Here is a 17,757-nt window from a genome sequence, read left to right as displayed (position 1 = left end):
TGGAAGAGCTGATCACTTTTAAAGGACTTGGTGAATGATTACCTTGCCAACAGGACGATTGTATATTGTTGTCTTGTAGACAATTCTTTTTTTGTGTGAGTTTCCTCCTAATACAGGATGTGGTAGGAATCGTAAGGGACATCAACATTACACCTGTTAATACTTCTTTTCTATAACTTTGTTTGAAATCTATTTCTTATTATAACAGCAAGTACAATATGTCCTTTGTGTTTTATAGAAAGGCAAGGTGTTTAATGTGAATGATTTTATGCTTACTGCTAATGTTTTTTATACTGTCTATTTTTTCATGTTTTCTATTGGTTTCTTAAAATACATTTTAAGTATATGTATTTTTGAAATGGTTTAGGGGGGAGTTTAAGAATATTTAGAAGATAAATACACAATGCAGAGACACAGGACGAGAGGTCAATACAGGATTAAAGGTCAAGAGGACTAAAAGTCAATAGAGTTTCTATCGATCAATGGAAATAGTGTTTTTACTGTAATAGGGGATTAATGCAGAGACATGGGAGGATTTTGTCTATATATTGAGTCTGAAATAAGATACTTGTTATTTGACTATTGGCACAGTTTTATTGCAAGGTTATAATCTACCTCCTGTCCCTTTGTCCAGGGGAGAATCACTGAGAGAGAATCACTGAGGACAGAGAAGGAACGACCATCTACCATCTAACTCTCAGCATACCATCTATGATTTATCCTCTTTAAATGAACCTATTTTCCTCCCCCTGATTTGCTTTGGGGTCTGTGTTATTAAAGAATAACATCAACTGCTAACAACATCAATGTGGTCGGATCATTCTTCAGAAAAGAGATGGCCTTGGATAGCATCAACCTGCTTCTTACTATATTCGTTGCAGGGCATGAATTGGCAGATACTGTATGTCATCTCCAAGTATATGAAACCAAACTAACATACTTGTTCATTTGTACACATTTGTACCCCCCCAAATTCAGTACTGAGTCAACAAGATTGCTCAAATATGTGAGTCTCCTTGTATTCCTGGCAGAAGGCTCCTCTCAACTGCCTCCTTCAAGCATGAGTGGCCTTCTGCTACCATTGAATAAAGGACAGACCGGCATGTCCACTTGCAATAGTAGCACTTTACACACTCGATCCAAATGCCACACACAGTCAATAGAAATGCCAACTTTAAGTATACCTGCCATAAGTGCCAGCAGAGATTAGCAGCTTTTACTGCTCCTTTGCGAGCATGACGCTCGGAAAGACAGTAGAGCGCACCACAGACGGATAAACAAGTGGCTAAAAATAAAGACACAACAGGCACATCTATAAAACATCTGGCTCCACTAAATGCAGCATAAGTCTAGTGTACAGATGTAGGACCTTAATTTGAGCCCGTTTGCTACAACAGGAAAAGAACCCTGCAGCAACAGGAAATTAAAATTAGTATGTGGATAATAATTAATGAATATTTTTGTAGGGGTTGATACATTTTTCTTAAGGGAAAATGTAAGACTGAAATGTTAAAGTGGAAATTGTACATTTTAGGAGCCTTTTTAAACCTCAAAAGCACTACAAGTTTTACATTTCCTGCATTGCAGGAAAGTTCTCCTGGATCACGGGGATCAAATTTAGATCATACATCTGTAGTAAGCTCTATGACTAAATTCTATTCAACAATTGATAGATTCTTCTCCAAACTACACTATTTCCATATTTATTACAGTTTTTTTGGATTGCTTACACACCAAAATTAAAAGTAGTACACTATTAGCAAAACCTTACACTCAAGAAGCAATACATCAGCCCATATTTGCACAACTATAAGCACATTGTCCACCTCACACTTGTTGCAAAACTCTACACAGAGTGATTTGCAAAACACTAAACACACTTAACATACATTACACACAAAAATCTATCATGAAGTCACGTCCTTGCAATACCAAAGCACTGACAGTCAAATTACCACACCGTCCAACCAATTGGTTCAACATAGTCATCAGGTGTGCAAACACTCTTTTGCTTAATTGTAGACACACCAATCAGGTGTATAAGCACTATAAAAAGCAGCAGGTGAGTTCATCGGTCTTCAAACACAATGGAAAGAGTCAGAGAAAGAATAAGACGAGGAGGACGACGAGGAGGAGGAGGATGAGGATGAGGAGGAGAACAACGAGGAGGACGAGGAGGACGAGGAGGAGAACGAGGAGGAGGAGGAAGGGGAGGAAGAGGAAGACAAGTAGGTGCTCAAAGAGGACCGAATCTGACAAATGAGATCCGCACAACACTGGTTGACCATGTTGTCAACCACGGCCTGACGTTGGGGGAGGCTGGACTGCGAGTACAGCCAAATCTAAGCCGATATACAGTGGCAAGTGTGATGAGAACATTTTGACTGGAAAATGATGATATTTTTACAATACCTATATCAAAAACATCTGCACGGTTTCAGTAACTGCTTACAGTACTGTATTCTATGCACTATCAGCACTTCTGTTACCTTTTCCTGTGAAATTACTGTACTATTGTATACTGTTTTTTTTCTACACAGGATTGAGGGTCAGGGACGACAAGGGGGAAGGCCTCCTATGTTCACAGAACAGCAAGAAAGGGAGATAGTAAACATGGTTTTGGCCAACAATGCTATAACACTCAAGCAGCTCCAAGCTAACATTGTCAATAACCACGCCATTTTCAACGATATCCATCAGGTCTCAACATCAACACTGCCACGCATCCTAAAAAAAACATATTCAAATGAAGCAAATGTATCGAGTGCCTTTCGAGCGCAATTCCAAAAGGGTGAAACGACTGCGGCATGATTATGCAGAGGTATGTATTCACTTTAGCAGTGTGATGTTGCATACTGTCTCATAATCTTTTACTGTACTGTAATATGTATACTAGATCTACACTGAACTACATAATTTTGCCTGACACTGTTTCAGAGTTTTACGAATGGATGGAGAGGAGATCCAGCATGAGTTCATTTACGTAGATGAGGCTGGGTTCAACCTGACGAGAACACGAAGGAGGGAAGAAGCATCATTGGCCACAGGGCTATAGTCAATGTCCCAGGGCAACGTGGCTGAGGTACCCCTCATTCAAGCCATGGAGGAGGCCTGTGACCAGATGGAGGTAGCAGCAATGCAAGGATGGATTCATCATTCAAGACGTTTCTTCCCAAGGTGTCTTGCTAATGACAACATTGCCTGCGATGTTGATGAAATTCTCTTGCCAGATCCAGCTAGGCGAAGAGACAATGTCTAGTTATTTTTTTTATTTTTATTTTTTTACTTACAATACGTAAAGTGACGTTTGGTTACAGTATTATGAATCTCCATGTCAACATTTTGGGCGTGTTGAGAAATAAATGAGTTTCTTCGGTCTGCAACATTGGTCTTGTGTAGTGTTTGGTGAATTTACATTATATTTGTACTTTGTTGATAGTAGCCTACTCTAATCATAGGGAAGTAGAAGTGCTAAAAGTGTTTTAGGTTTATCACAGCAGAGTGTAACTCGTGCAAACAGAGTATAGTAATGTGAAACGTGTGTGTTTCATATAGTAACAAAGTGTGGTTTTTAAAAAGAAGTGTATAGTTTTTACAAGAGTGTTTAATTTTGCAAAGGATCTGTAGTGTTTTGCTAATTGGGTGTGTGGTTGTGCTAATTGTGTGTAGTGTTTTGAAAATCGTGCTTAAGCAATCAAAAAAAACTGTAAAAAGTCTGGTCTTTATCAACTTCCTTGGTAAGACCTGTAGCCTGCTGAGTGAGTGTTTAGAATAACAACTTTCCCAGTGTATAATGCTAACAACACCACATGCCATTTAATTTACAATCATGGGAACAACAGTCACTATGAAAAAGACTGTTCTCATATGCCATTCAAACCAACAAGACAAGAGGCTTTCCATTTCCTCTGAGCATCTTCACATCGGACATCACACAGCATCAAAGGGACACATACATAAGAACTGACTTATTGACTAGAAAACAGACACAAACATGTGCTTCTATTTGTCTCAATGTTTTCAGAGCAGACTGAGGAGACATGAATAGTCATCAACATTATGAACTTGGCATCTTTCTTCCTGAGTGCAGTGTGTGTGTGTGACCAGGATCTCTCCCTCTGCCAGATAATCGAGGCTCCTGTCAGTAGTTCCACTGCAGGTCTTTCTCAGGTTTGTGGGCTTTCTGCTCCTGCCATGGAGGTAACTTAGAAAGGTGAATAGCCTCGATTAGCTGGCTGAAGGAGTGATCCCGGTCACACACACGCACGCACGCACGCACGCACGCACACACACACACACACACACACACACACACACACACACACACACACACACACACACACACACACACACACACACACACACACACGCATACATTCACACATACACACATACATACATACATACATACATACATACATACATACATACATACATACACACACACACACACACACACACACACATAAATACACACACACACACACACACACACACACACACACACACACACACACACACACACACACACACACACACACACACACACACACACACACACACACACACACACACACACACACACACACACACACACAGCCTGATAAAACGCTTATCTCCCCTGCAGGAGGGTGACGACACCATCTGAGGAGGAAGCTAGCCAGTACCTAACTGTGTGTGTGTGTGTGTGTGTGATCAGCAAGCTCAAAGGCCATTACAAACATGCTCTGCGGAGTGCCTTAACTGTCTCATCTGCTGTTGCTAACATTTGCTGTCAGAGTGGGACAACAGAAGCCTGCAGACACCACTGTTTGCAGATGGCTTCCACAGTTCATCCAGTCAAACCTTCTTTCCTATGTCCTGGCCTGTTTGTCTTCCCTGAATGGTGCTTCCAACACAGATGGTTGTGAGGAGGTAGCATTAGATGACAGACATGAGGTCCTTTAGTTCTTTGATAAGTCTGCAAGCTATAATGCTTTTAACATGAAACATGTAACATTAAATATTTTATGTCCATTCAAATGCCTTTCATTAAACGAATGGGCACACAACGGAGGAAAAAGCAATGGTGAAATCAAGTTTAACAGCTAAATCAAGGAGTCTGAAATTACGCTTATCTGCGGAGTACAGATTGTCCTACGACCACCATAACACAGCTGTTGGAATTTCAGTTCCCATGTAGCGAAACACTGAAACACTGTGAGTAGTCATTGATTGAGAACAGCATGTTGTTCCACACACACACACAAACAGTGTGTTAGCCATATTGAGCAGCCAGACATATGTGCTTATCAATTACTTAGAACACCTATGTAAGTAGGATGATAACCCACACACACGGGGGTGGAGGGTGGAAAGGAAATGGGGAGTGAAGATGAACTCATCCCAAAGGGTGGAAACTGAACTGGGGATCAATAGAACAGCTGCTGTTGAGTCAGGTCACCCCTGTAACACACACACACACACACACACACACACACACACACACACACACACACACACACACACACACACACACACACACACACACACACACACACACACACACACACACACACACACATGCCAGTAATAGTGTAGAAATACCTCAGTATCTGTAGCTCTTTCACTAAACAGTGGTAGTGCATGTCTTTAGAGTGAGGGTTTACCATGGTGTCTTTGTGTGTTTGGCATTCATTTGTTTTATCTTAATTACTGGGAGTCACAGCAAACCTTGAAGGTAGTATTACAACAGAGTTGTAGTGTTGCAGGGGTGTGTGTGTGTGTGTGTGTGTGTGTGTGTGTGTGTGTGTGTGTGTGTGTGTGTGTGTGTGTGTGTGTGTGTGTGTGTGTGTGTGTGTGTGTGTGTGTGTGTGTGTGTGTTTGTGTGTGTGTGTGTGTTACAGGGGTGACCTGACTCAACAGCATCTGTTCTATTGATCCCCAGTTCAGTTTCCACCCTTTGGGATGAGTTCATCTTCTCTCCCCGTTTCCTTTCCACCCTCCACCCCCTTCGGCTGGAGAATATTAGTTCCAGCTCCCTCCTTCCCTTCAGGCAGACAGATAAAGCCACCATAGAGCCAGCTGTTCAATCAGTGTATATTTCTGTTTGGTGCTTTGATGTTCTGAGGGTAGATCTCTGAACGCATGTCTCTTTGTTCTGAAATCAGTAAATATACAAAAGGCAATTTCACAGCAGGATGTAGGGATGACACAGACCCCTGGCTCTACATCGCCAACAGATGTTTGTTCTAGCTAATAGGGCTAAGAGGGGAAGGGAAGCGCCGCACTGCCTGTCACACCCTCTCCCCTGTCGCCCCAACGTCAACCAACAGAAAAATCTCCTCCTCGCTAGACTTGCTTTTCCCCACATCATTTGCACCATACAGTATGACCTCCTCTCAGAGTAAATATACCTGAGATTTCTTTATTTTAAATGCAAGGTCTTGAAATTATTATTTTAATGGCTAGCTCACACTTGAAAGTTCACCACCGCTCATAATGTGGGCTCGGTAAATCCTTGAGAATTTGCTTTAATATGAAAAGAATCTTCTGCACATTCAACCTCCTCTCTCCTACTCTCTCGCTAATTTGTGACTGGCCGGCTCGATTCAGTCTTATGTAGCAACATTTGAATTTTTTTTTTTTTTTACATTGGATAAAAGTAAACATTGGTATATCTTACACTACAGTTGAGGAAAATTGGGAGAGTAATTCTGCTTTGAAAGTTGATAAACTTGTAACCACACTTTTCAGAAAATGTCCCTTGAATGTTTTGGTACACCTACTGGAGAGCTCATCTTTGCTTATACCAATTCAGCATTCTACTAAGCCTTAGCCCCGCCCATCTCTTTAAGGATTCACATGTGAGGCCTTCTGCTGAACAGAGTGAGTACGGTAGTGAACTAAACAACCAAAGATGTCAAGACTAAAGGCTGGTTTATGCTACATCTATCGACATGTCTGTATAGAGTTGTCGCAGTGACATCATGAACATTGTCGTCCGACATTCAACTTGTCGTTGTCCTTATGAAAAAGTATAAATGCAAAAATGACAGACTGCATGACACTATTTTAACACCAATAAACCCGTCTGTTTAAGCTCTAATTTGTATACAGTACCAGTCAAAAGTTTGGACACATCAACTCATTCAAGGGTTTTTCTTTATTTTTTCTTTATTTTCTACATTGTATAATAATAGTGAAGACATCTAAACTATGAAATAACTCATATGGAATCATGTAGTAACCAAAAAAGTGTTAAACAAATCAAAAGATATTTGACATTTGCCATCCTCTCACCGAGTACATGCCACCAACACAACCCTCTTCAACAGTCAGTAGAAGGATTTTCACATAGCGGGTTCCACCGAACATCCAGCATGGTATGTGGTTGTATTTATCAAACACGCCCACCGAGTGTAAATATATTCAGTGTAAATATTTTCTCGTCTTAGAGCTTATCTCCAAAACCTCCCCCGTTAGCTGGCCTGGCACAATATTCTTTCAAAAGGATCCAGAGAAGAAAGCAGGAAAACAGGGCTTTACCATCACCCTGCATAACAGCTCAGACACAGTGAGACTGGTGCTGTGCAGTTCAGCGCCAAGCAGAGGGAGAGAGAAGGGCCAAGCTCACCGTTGATACACTCGTACACATCACAGCATTGTCCGGGGGTACCATCGCCGCGGGAGACCACCTGGCGGGAGCTCTCCATGGTGCATTGCGGGAAACTGCACAGACCAGGCAAACACTCACACCTAGAGAGAGGGGGATTCGTAGAGTTAGTAAACATCAGAGGATACACCTTCATACCTGACTACTTTATATAACAGCCAAAGAAAGTGCATTGATTGTTGCATTCAGGGGAAGTTCGAGGCATACCTGGTGGGAAGGGTGCAGCAGCCGTCCGCGGTCAGACGCACCTGGGTCTCATAACTGTCAGGTGGACACTGAACCTGCTGGACAAGAGGGCACTCCACTGTGCTGCAGTCCACACTAAACACTAGGTACAGTAGGGTAAAACACAGAGACAACCATTAGTGCTGCAGTCCACACTAAACACTAGGTAGGGCACAACACAGAGAGAATCATCAGAGCTGCAGTCCACACTAAACACTAGATACAGTAGGGTAAAACACAGAGACAACCATTAGTGCTGTAGTCCACACTAAACGCTAGGTAGGACACAACACAGAGAGAGTCATCAGAGCTGCATTAAGTATGTTAATTTGAACAGTTTCTCACAGCAGGAAAACAATCTTGCAGCAACAGGAAATTTGAATTATTAATGGACATTTTTGTAGGGGTTGATACATTATTCGGAAGGGCAAATCAAGTCTGACATTTTTAAGTGGAAATTACAAACTTTAAAAGCCTTTTTAAACCTCAAATAGACTACAATTTACATTGCCTGCAATGCAGAAACATTTACTTTGATAACAGAGTGATCAAATTAAGATAGCATACCTGTTGGGAGGGCATAACACAGAGACAACCATGAAACATCTTGTAGAAGAGCACATTGGGAGTAGTGTGTGTTAAGAAAACAGACGTGTCAGTATTTTAACAGCAACATGATCTGTCATGCTGTCTGTTTATGTGAACAGGGAGATCACGGCACCAGCACATTCCTATCCTGGCAACCACTCCTTCTGTGGGCTAGGGCCTTCATTACACCACAACTCCAGGTGATAAACCACTGTCGGAAGGATGCAGCTGCCATTCATGAGTGTAAACGCATTCATATGTAGCTTACAATTTGGGCATTGTGCTTGGGAAATGTGTTCAGAAAATGGAATATAATAATAATAATATGTATTATTATTATTATTACTACAATGAGCTAATTATCATAATCAGAAAACAATATTGCCATGTCACAAATAGTTGCTAGAAATTGTTATTTGTAGCTAGTGTACCTGGTTTGCACTCGTACAGGTCGCAGCATTCTCCAGGCTTCCCAGAGCCCTTGGCTACCAAGATGTTGAGGTATCCAGGCTGGCACACCTTCCTCAGGCACCCTGCAGGACTGCAGACACAGCGGCTGGGCAGGGGACAGCACTCTCCAGGGGGTGCGTAGCCTTCGATTAGCACCGCGTCCTCAGGGCAGCGGGGTGAGAACTGCACCTCACACCGCGCCTTGGAACAGTCAGGCCGCTCCTCTGCAAGAGAGAGAGATCAGATTGTTGATTGTAGCTTTAAGACAATATGTGTACCGTTACAGATTAAATAATCTGCCCTGGCTGTTACTTTTAGTGCAATGGGTAAAAACATTTCAAGTCATTTCAAACTGAAACTTTAAAACATGTCTGTATTTCTCAGGGAATATTTCTGAAAGGAACACTGTTGGGACACCCAGAACATTCGGCAAATGGACGTTAGAGGAATCGGAAACGTTATTGCTAACCTTTAAGAACCTACAAAGGACATTCAAGGCCTTAAAATGTGTCGGCTGCGCAGTCAATCGAATTGACTATTTACCATTCAGGTCAAAGTCCAAAATGTTATACACACAATCAGTAAAGACACTTTTCCATCAGAAGCACAGCAGTTTCTTTCTGACTCCAACCTTTATTTACACAGAGAGCTAGATGAAGGAAGTATAAAAGTGCATCAGATGGGCAGGTAAAACAACCATTCAACATTGACGTGAACGTGAATGAAGTGAAAATGTAAATTGTTGAAATTATGAGTACAGCAAACAAACAGGAACTGAGAGAGGTATGGCGCACTAATGCCCTCACTTTCCGGATAACACACAGACGCAGGAGGCTAACAGGCAGAAAGCTGAACACACAAACAATCAGATGTGACATGCACGCACACAAACCCATTAACACAAAATCGAAAGTGGGACGCACACACAATCGGATATGGCCAACTGCCATCCAGTATGAATTGTGCTGTCTCCAAAGTGCTGGAAAGGCTGGTGCACACACAGGTTGTCAACTATTTCTCACTCTACAACCTATCAAAGTGACTTTAGGAAGACACACAGCACATCTACAGCAGTGCAAAGGGTTGTGTAGAACATCAAGTCGGCTTGTAACAGCCAGGAGGACACAGCAGCACTGTTCTTGGATTTGAAGAAAGATTTTGACACTGTTCACCCCAACAAGCTCCTGAGGAAGCTTGCAAAATTAGGCTTTGACACCACTGCAATCAAGTGATTCATATCATACTTACAGAAGAGGAGTCAGTACACCAAACTGCAGAGCACGCAGTCAGGCCAGGAACCTGTGGTGAATGGAATCCCACAAGGGAGTTTGCTTGGACCCCTACTGTTCTCCATTTACATAAATGACCTTACATCAGTGCTGGAGAAATTTTGAAAACATTTACAGTACCAGTCAAAAGTTTGGACACACCTACTCATTCAAGGGTTTTTCTTAATATTTTACTATTTTCTACGTAGTAACCAAAAAAGTGTTAAACAAATCAAAATATATTTTATATTTGAGATTCCTCAAAGTAGCCAACCTTTGCTTTGATGACAGCATTGCACAGTCTTGGCATTCTCTCAACCAGCTTCACCTGGAATGCTTTTCCAACAGACTTGAAGGAGTTCCCACATATGCTGAGCACTTGTTGGCTGCTTTTCCTTCACTCTGCGGTCCAACTCATCCCAAACCATCTCCTTTGAAGAATCTCAAATATAGAAAATAACACTTGCTGCAAGGACTTGCATCCATTAAGCCACAAGAGCATTAGTGAGGTCGGGTACTGATGTTGACCGATTTGGCCTGTCTCGCAGTTAGTGTTCCAATTCATCCCAAAGGTGTTCGATGGGGTTAGGGTCAGTGCTCTGTGCAGGTCAGTCAAGTTCTTCCACACCAATCTCAACAAACCATTTCTGTATGGACCTCACTTTGTGCACGAGGGCATTGTCATACTGAAACATCAAAGGGCCTTCCCCAAACTGTTGCTACAAAGGTTGAATCATAGAATCATCTAGAATGTAATTGTATGTTAAAATTTGCCTTTACTGGAACTAACGTGCCTAGCCTGACCCATGAAAAACAGCCATTATTCCTACTCCACCAAACTTCACAGTTGGCACTATGCATTGGGGCGGGTAGCGTTATCCTGGCATCCGCCAAACCGAGATTTGATCACTACAGAGAACGCATTTCCACTGCTCCAGATTCCAATGGCGGTGAGCTTTATACTACTCCAGCTGAGCTTTACACTACTCCAGCTGAGCTGTACACTACTCAAGTCACTTTACTTTACAAATTACCTCGACTAACCTGTACCCCCGCGCATTGACTCAGTACCCCCTGTATATAGCCTCATTACTGTTATTTTATTATGTTACTTTTTTATTTTTACTTTAGTTAATTTAGTAAATATTTTCTTAACTCTATTTTCTTATAACTGCATTATTGGTTAAGGGCTTGTAAGAAAGCATTTCATGGTAAGGTCTACAACTGTCTGTAACGATTCTCGTCCTCCTGTTCTGAGGAGGAGTAGTAAGAAGGATCGGAGGACCAATGCGCAGCGTGGTAAGTGTTCATAATATTTATTTATAACTCAGAACAATAAAGAATAAAACAGCAAAGAGAATGAAATGAAACCAAAACAGTCCTGTACGGTGCATACATAAAACACAGAACAAAAAATAATCACCCACGAAACACAGGTGGAAAAAGGCTACCTAAGTATGATTCTCAATCAGAGACAACTAACGACACCTGCCTCTGATTGAGAACCATAGGCCAAACTCAAAACACAACATAGAAAAACGAACATAGACAACCCGCCCAACTCACACCCTGACCATACTAAAACAAAGACATAACAAAAAAACTAAGGTCAGAACGTGACACCAAAGGTGCGGACTCCGGCCGCAAAACGTAAACCTATAGGGAAGGGTCTGGGTGGGTGTCTGTCCGCGGTGGCGGCTCTGGCGCGGGACGTGGACCCCACTCGACCATAGACCTTCTCCACCTTTTTACCCGCTTCCATGGCCTCTTTAACGCAGTGACCTTTCGCCCCCGACCTCGGACTGAGGACCCAAGCCATGGGTCCTGAATGGATGGGAGATTCCGGCAGTACCGGACGGATGGGAGATTCCGGCAGCACCGGACAGGCGGGAGACTCCGGTAGCTCCGGAATGAAGGGCGATTCTGGCAGCTCCATGCTGATTGACGGCTCTGGCAGCTCCTGGCTGACTCAGGACAGACGGGCGGCTCTGGCAGCTCAGGACAGACGGGCGGCTCTGGCAGCTCAGGACAGACGGGCGACTCTGGCAGCTCAGAACAGACGGGCGGCTCTGGCAGCTCAGGACAGACGGGAGACTCTGGCAGCTCAGGACAGACGGGAGACTCTGGCAGCTCAGGACAGACGGGAGACTCTGGCAGCTCAGGACAGACGGGAGATTCTGGCAGCTCAGGACAGACGGGAGACTCTGGCAGCTCAGGACAGACAGGAGACTCTGGCAGCTCAGGACAGACGGGAGACCCTGGCAGCCCTGGGCAGGAAGAAGACTCTGGCAGCGCTTAGCAGGAAGAAGACTCTGGCAGCGCTGAGCAGGAGGGAGCACCTGTAGGAAGGAGACGGAGAGACAGCCTGGTGCGGGGGGCTGCCACCGGAGGGCTGGTGCGTGGAGGTGGCACCGCATAGACCGGACCGTGAATGGGGCTCTCGAGCACCGAGCCTGCCCACCCACCCTCCCCGTAGCCAGGCCAGTGCGGTGAGGTGTAATAGCCTGCACTGGGCTGTGCTGGCGAACCGGGGACACCATGCGTAAGGCTGGTGCCATGTATCCTTGCCCGAGGAGATAAACTGGGGACCAGATGCGCTGAGCCAGCTTCATGGCACCTGGCTCGATGCCCACTCTAGCCCGGCCGATACGAGGCGCTGCTATGTATCGCACCGGGAAATGCCTGCGCACCGGGGACACCGTGCGCCTCACGGCATAACACGGTGCCTGCCCGGTCCCTCTCTCTCCAAGGTAAGCACGGGGAGTTGGCTCAGGTCTCCTACATGACTTAGCCACACTCCCCGTGTGCCTCCCCCACGATCCATTGTTCCTTTTCGTTTGTGTCTGTCTTGTTTTTTGTTTTTTTACACCTGTGTCCTATTACCATAGTTAATTTCAGTGGGGTTATTAACCTCCGCTGCCTGCTAATTATTTGTGCGGGATTATTTGCTGTTGTTGCTCTGTTAGGGGTGCGTGGTTGCGGCACAGGGTTTTGTTATCTCACGGTCGTCGTACCGTTTGGATGGTTATTAGGAGTAGAGGTTTCTCCTCTGTGTGCTACGATATTTCCCTGTGTGGCAACTTCGTTGGGTGTGTTTCCCCACCTGTTGTTGTTGTGTTGGGACTTTCAATAAACGATTGTTTATCCTGAACCTACCTCTTCTTAGGAGGCACCTAACAGTAGGACTAACGGGAGCTGGTGTGGAGGGAGTGGTCGGAATGTAATTGAATGAATGAGACACGAAGGGGAAAGGGAATTTAGCGAGAAGAATGATGTGATGCTTGGCTTGGTTTATTTTTCGTTGTGCCCCTCACATTTAGAAGTGGAACACTAGAGTCAAAGTAAATTAACGTTGTCTTCGAGACTAAATTTAATTTAATTTGCACGATCGCGCAGCCACAAAGCACATTCCACAAAATAGTTTTTTAATCCTTTTTTAATTTTTTTTTATCTCTGGTTAAAGATGAAACTTTAACGTCCATTTCAGTACCAGAATACTGGATTACTCATGTCCATCCCTAAATTAGCTACAGCGTATCATAAACAGGGCTGCTCGTATCCTGACCGGGCATTCATGGAGGGATCGCATAAAACAGAGGTTCACTGACAACACCCTAATTGTTTTCAAGGTGACAGTGCACAAACTGCCTGAATACATGTCAGGCCTGTTCAGGTGTGAATCTCCACCCATCTTCTGGGAGTGCACCAGCCAAAGCCTATAAACAATGGGAAACGTACCTGCTGGCATAACCATCAATTAAAAACATGGCTTTCCAAGGCAGTCTGCAGTTCATTGGACCACTGCGTGTCATTTTGTATTTATGCAATTGCGTCTGATGTGTCCTTCTGTGTATGTTGTGTTAGCTGTGCGTTGGTACGCATGCTACTGAGTATGCTGTATATGCTTCTGTGTAACATCACTGTTATGTGATGTGTACATTTGTATTAATTCTATGGAACCCAGAACTCCCTGGATAACAGTGGCAATTATTACTGAGTGGACTGTCCTGGACCAAATTATTTTGTAAAAAAAGAACATGTACAAGTCAAACACTGCAAATTAAAAGCTAATTCACTTGTCTTTAGAACAGCCTCCAAGTCTGGCATGGCAGCAAGGAACAGAGCTAGGCAGAAGCTCTGGAGGCACATCTAAAATGTTAGATCTTTCTGAGGGAAGCAGGCCTACTTGGTAAGACTAGCTTTGAAGTGTTGTTCTTGTTGTTTTTGTTGGGCTTGAAGAATAAAAAATAATAGAAAGTTTCACATCGGGTTGGACGAAAGCTTCTGTAGTATAGTGATTGTCTGTGACGGGTCAAGTTGAACTTACACAGAATAGAGCTTCACTGTGAAGACAGGCTCCAGCTACCTCAGCAATGGGCCTGTCTGATAAGGCCAATCTAGAATTCTCAAATGACTGCAGCCTAGCAAAAATCCTAAAGGCAAGGGCAGCTTTCTGTTGTATCTCTTTTTCAAATCCTATCAGGATCTAGCGTAAAGCAACAAAGTAGGAAACAGCTGAAAGAGAAAACACGATAATGATTCTAGACTCTTTAATTACGGTTTGATTGAGATACCTGTGTTCAATTAGCATCACCTAACTTTTTATATTAGGCCAGTGAGCCGACTTCAGATCTGTATAGAAAATAGTGGAAAAAGTACTATAGAATCCACCTTTGTACTAACTTGTTTTACATTGGCTCTTAGAAAAGCACAGCCACAGTACTAAATGCATCCATTCTGTCTCTCTACTGGAGGTTACTGATTCTGGGTGATGTCTGAGAGAGAAAGAAAGAAAAAGAGAAAGATAGAAAGAAGGCCCTCAAAGAGAGCAGTGATTCTGAGCGGAGGAGGATAATTAGGTTATATTAGATGAAGGAGACTGTTTGGGAGCACAATGCAAGGAACTACAAAAGAAGTGCTACGGAAGAGATAAGACCTGATCATATTTAACGACTGTGTTTGTGTGATTATACAGCTGTATCACATCTCAGAGTTCACTATGGACCGCTCACTAAAAGGACGGTGGAAACATTTCTGCTGAAGGTAAAAAGGTCAATGCAAAATGGATATCAAATGACATGGTTTACCCATGGAACATATGTGAAGAAAACAACAACTTTGGAAGTAAACAACATCTTTGGAAGAAATGGACCAATTGATGTTGGTATGGTAACAACATCCTATTACTCCTTCACTTAGACCTGACTCGTTGCTGACCCTATGACACTTTTAGGTCTGTTAGATGCTCTGGTTAAGAGCATCTGTGAATGTCAGAGGATGGTAAATTGGACTCTTCTGATCACACTAACAACCCAGCGGACAAAACTGTAATGTTGTAATGACGTCATTTCAACCAGTTTTGCCTGCTACTGTACCCGGGAAGTTCAACCAGTTTTGCCTGCTGGCTGGGAAGTTCAACCTGATCAATAGATGGCAACAATTCACTTACAGTTGGTAAGTGAATATTGGTACCTCATTTTAGTCATTGACTACATATGGGTGTCTACATTCAAATATAGTTTTTATTAAATGAATTATGAAAGGTTATTACATTACATACATCCAGCTATAGTAGGAACCACAGTGGATGTGTGTAATGTAATAACCTTTCAGCAGTGTGTTGTAGAGACCTACTCAACGTGTTAACATATGTAGCTAGCAAATTGCCAATTAAATGTTGCCAGTCAAATCCTTTGCCAGTCAAATCCTCCTCTCTCTATGTTCAGTGTAGCAGCACATGTAAACGTCAGAGTATTTTTCACATGCAAAAGGCAGAGAACATTTTGTATCTGCATTTTCATTTTAGCGATTTTGTTAGTTCTGAAAATGCATTTCCTGACCCAATTGTGGATTTCTATTTCAATGGGCTGAATATTTCCTCGTCCATCTACTCTGTTCTGATTCATCTATTAATCCTTTGACATTATGTTCTTGCTTCTTTCTTAGTGTATCATCAGAAAACCTATTTTCATATTACTCCCTTAAATAATGTACAGTAGCTACCCATGTATGACACATTGGGTTTACTTCACAATAAATTGTTTTTAGCGAGCAGAACACTACAAATAGACCTGAACATTAGGCACTGATTCTAGTTTTCAGCTCAGTCCACATGTTTTTTTATATTGTTTTTTACAATAGTAATAGTTTTTCCAGTTGAGGATTTGTGAGGCATCTGTTTCTCAAACTAGACACTGATGTACATGTCCTCTTGCTCAGTTGTGCATTCCAGCAGGAGTGTAGTAAGTCCTATGAATTATCAAATTGCAGTAGTTTGTCTTTGGTTGTAGGAGCAGGTATGAACATTTTCACATATCAATTTCTTCCTTTTTCCCCTTATAGGTGCTGAACCATCAGGTAGATTTTCAATCAATCCTTGATATAACTTGGCAATCAACTTCTTTGGTGTAGAATAAGCTTCTTTCAGTATGTTTTCTGTGCTAGATGTTTTAGGTTCATCCAGACTCTGTTGAAGCGATTGAATATGATTTCTGAGTTGTAAGAACTCAAAGAAATTGGCCTTAGATAATCAAAATCATTCTTGTAATTGATTGAATGACAGTAGAGATCGATCATAGGATGCATGTTCAAAATTCATGATGCTTCTTTGGAACCAGGATTTGAAGCTAGACTTAGTACATTTTCATTTACGTAATTTGGGATTATGAAATGTCAAACTGTCGGGGCGACAAAACAAATCCAGGCAACTCTTCATAACGTGCTCTATATGAGAGTTCTCAAGCGGCCCCTGTGCCAGCCACTTTTCCATCAGTCAGTACCAGACAGCTGGTGTTCACATTTGCTTGTAGCCTACAACAAGTATGAAGGTTACTCTACTGTATAAAAATGACAATTTACAAGTGGAGTCAGCTAGATATAAACATTACAGCAGTAAAATGTCATTCTAATTTACATAAACAAGTTCAACAATATAGGCTACCTACTGCAATGGTAGCACCGTTATCTGCTGGATCAATTAGGCAGCTAGCAAACATTTGCAAGTACATGAGCATTTATTTGATACTGATATGCAAGATGGCGTAGCAGTCAGACGTCTTTGTCTTTGTCTTGTCTCGTCTCGTCATGTGTATATCTTTTTATATATTTTTCTTCGCATTCTTTTTAATATTTCTCCTTAACCTCAACTTCAAAATAGTCTCCTGCAACCTGCCTCACCCAATGTGGTGTGGATCTGTTTTTTTCGAAAGTATTTCTATTTACCTTCGAACTGGAATACCTCAACTGAAGCTAGCTAGCTAACGAGCTACCAGCTAATCAGTCAGCTCTGTTGACTCTGTTGAAGCGATTGAATACGATTTCTGAGTTGTAAGAACTCAAAGAAATCGGTCTTAGATAATCAAAATATTTCTTGTAATTGATTTGACAGTAGAGATCGATCTCTGGTGCTAGCGGTCATCAGCTAACCTTTAGCTCGGAAAGCTCTCGCCAGTTCGTACAACGTGTTTCAAACCAGCGCATACTGGACCTATATTTTATCTCCATATCCCCTGCAAACTCTGAACCCTTTCATCTGGATCATGGCAGCTAGCTAACCGCAACCTGGGTTGACTA

General features: G+C 42.6%; 1 protein-coding gene across 1 annotated transcript in view; it reads right to left on the bottom strand.

Annotated features, from left to right (window-relative positions):
• The window catches only part of LOC135525705 (cysteine-rich motor neuron 1 protein-like), a 208,771-nt gene that overhangs the window by 98,484 nt on the left and 92,530 nt on the right, over nucleotides 1–17,757 (bottom strand). The window contains exons 3-5 of the mRNA XM_064953494.1: nucleotides 8,899–9,141; nucleotides 7,862–7,982; nucleotides 7,616–7,737 (exon numbers count right to left, since the gene is read on the bottom strand). Coding sequence (XP_064809566.1) covers nucleotides 7,616–7,737; nucleotides 7,862–7,982; nucleotides 8,899–9,141 — 486 coding nt within the window. The remainder of the gene's footprint in view (nucleotides 1–7,615; nucleotides 7,738–7,861; nucleotides 7,983–8,898; nucleotides 9,142–17,757) is intronic.

Source organism: Oncorhynchus masou, chromosome 32 (assembly GCF_036934945.1).
Source record: "Oncorhynchus masou masou isolate Uvic2021 chromosome 32, UVic_Omas_1.1, whole genome shotgun sequence".
NCBI classification, from domain to species: domain Eukaryota; kingdom Metazoa; phylum Chordata; class Actinopteri; order Salmoniformes; family Salmonidae; genus Oncorhynchus; species Oncorhynchus masou.
Note: the sequence above shows the minus strand (reverse complement) of the source record. Positions and strands in the feature narration are given on the sequence as shown.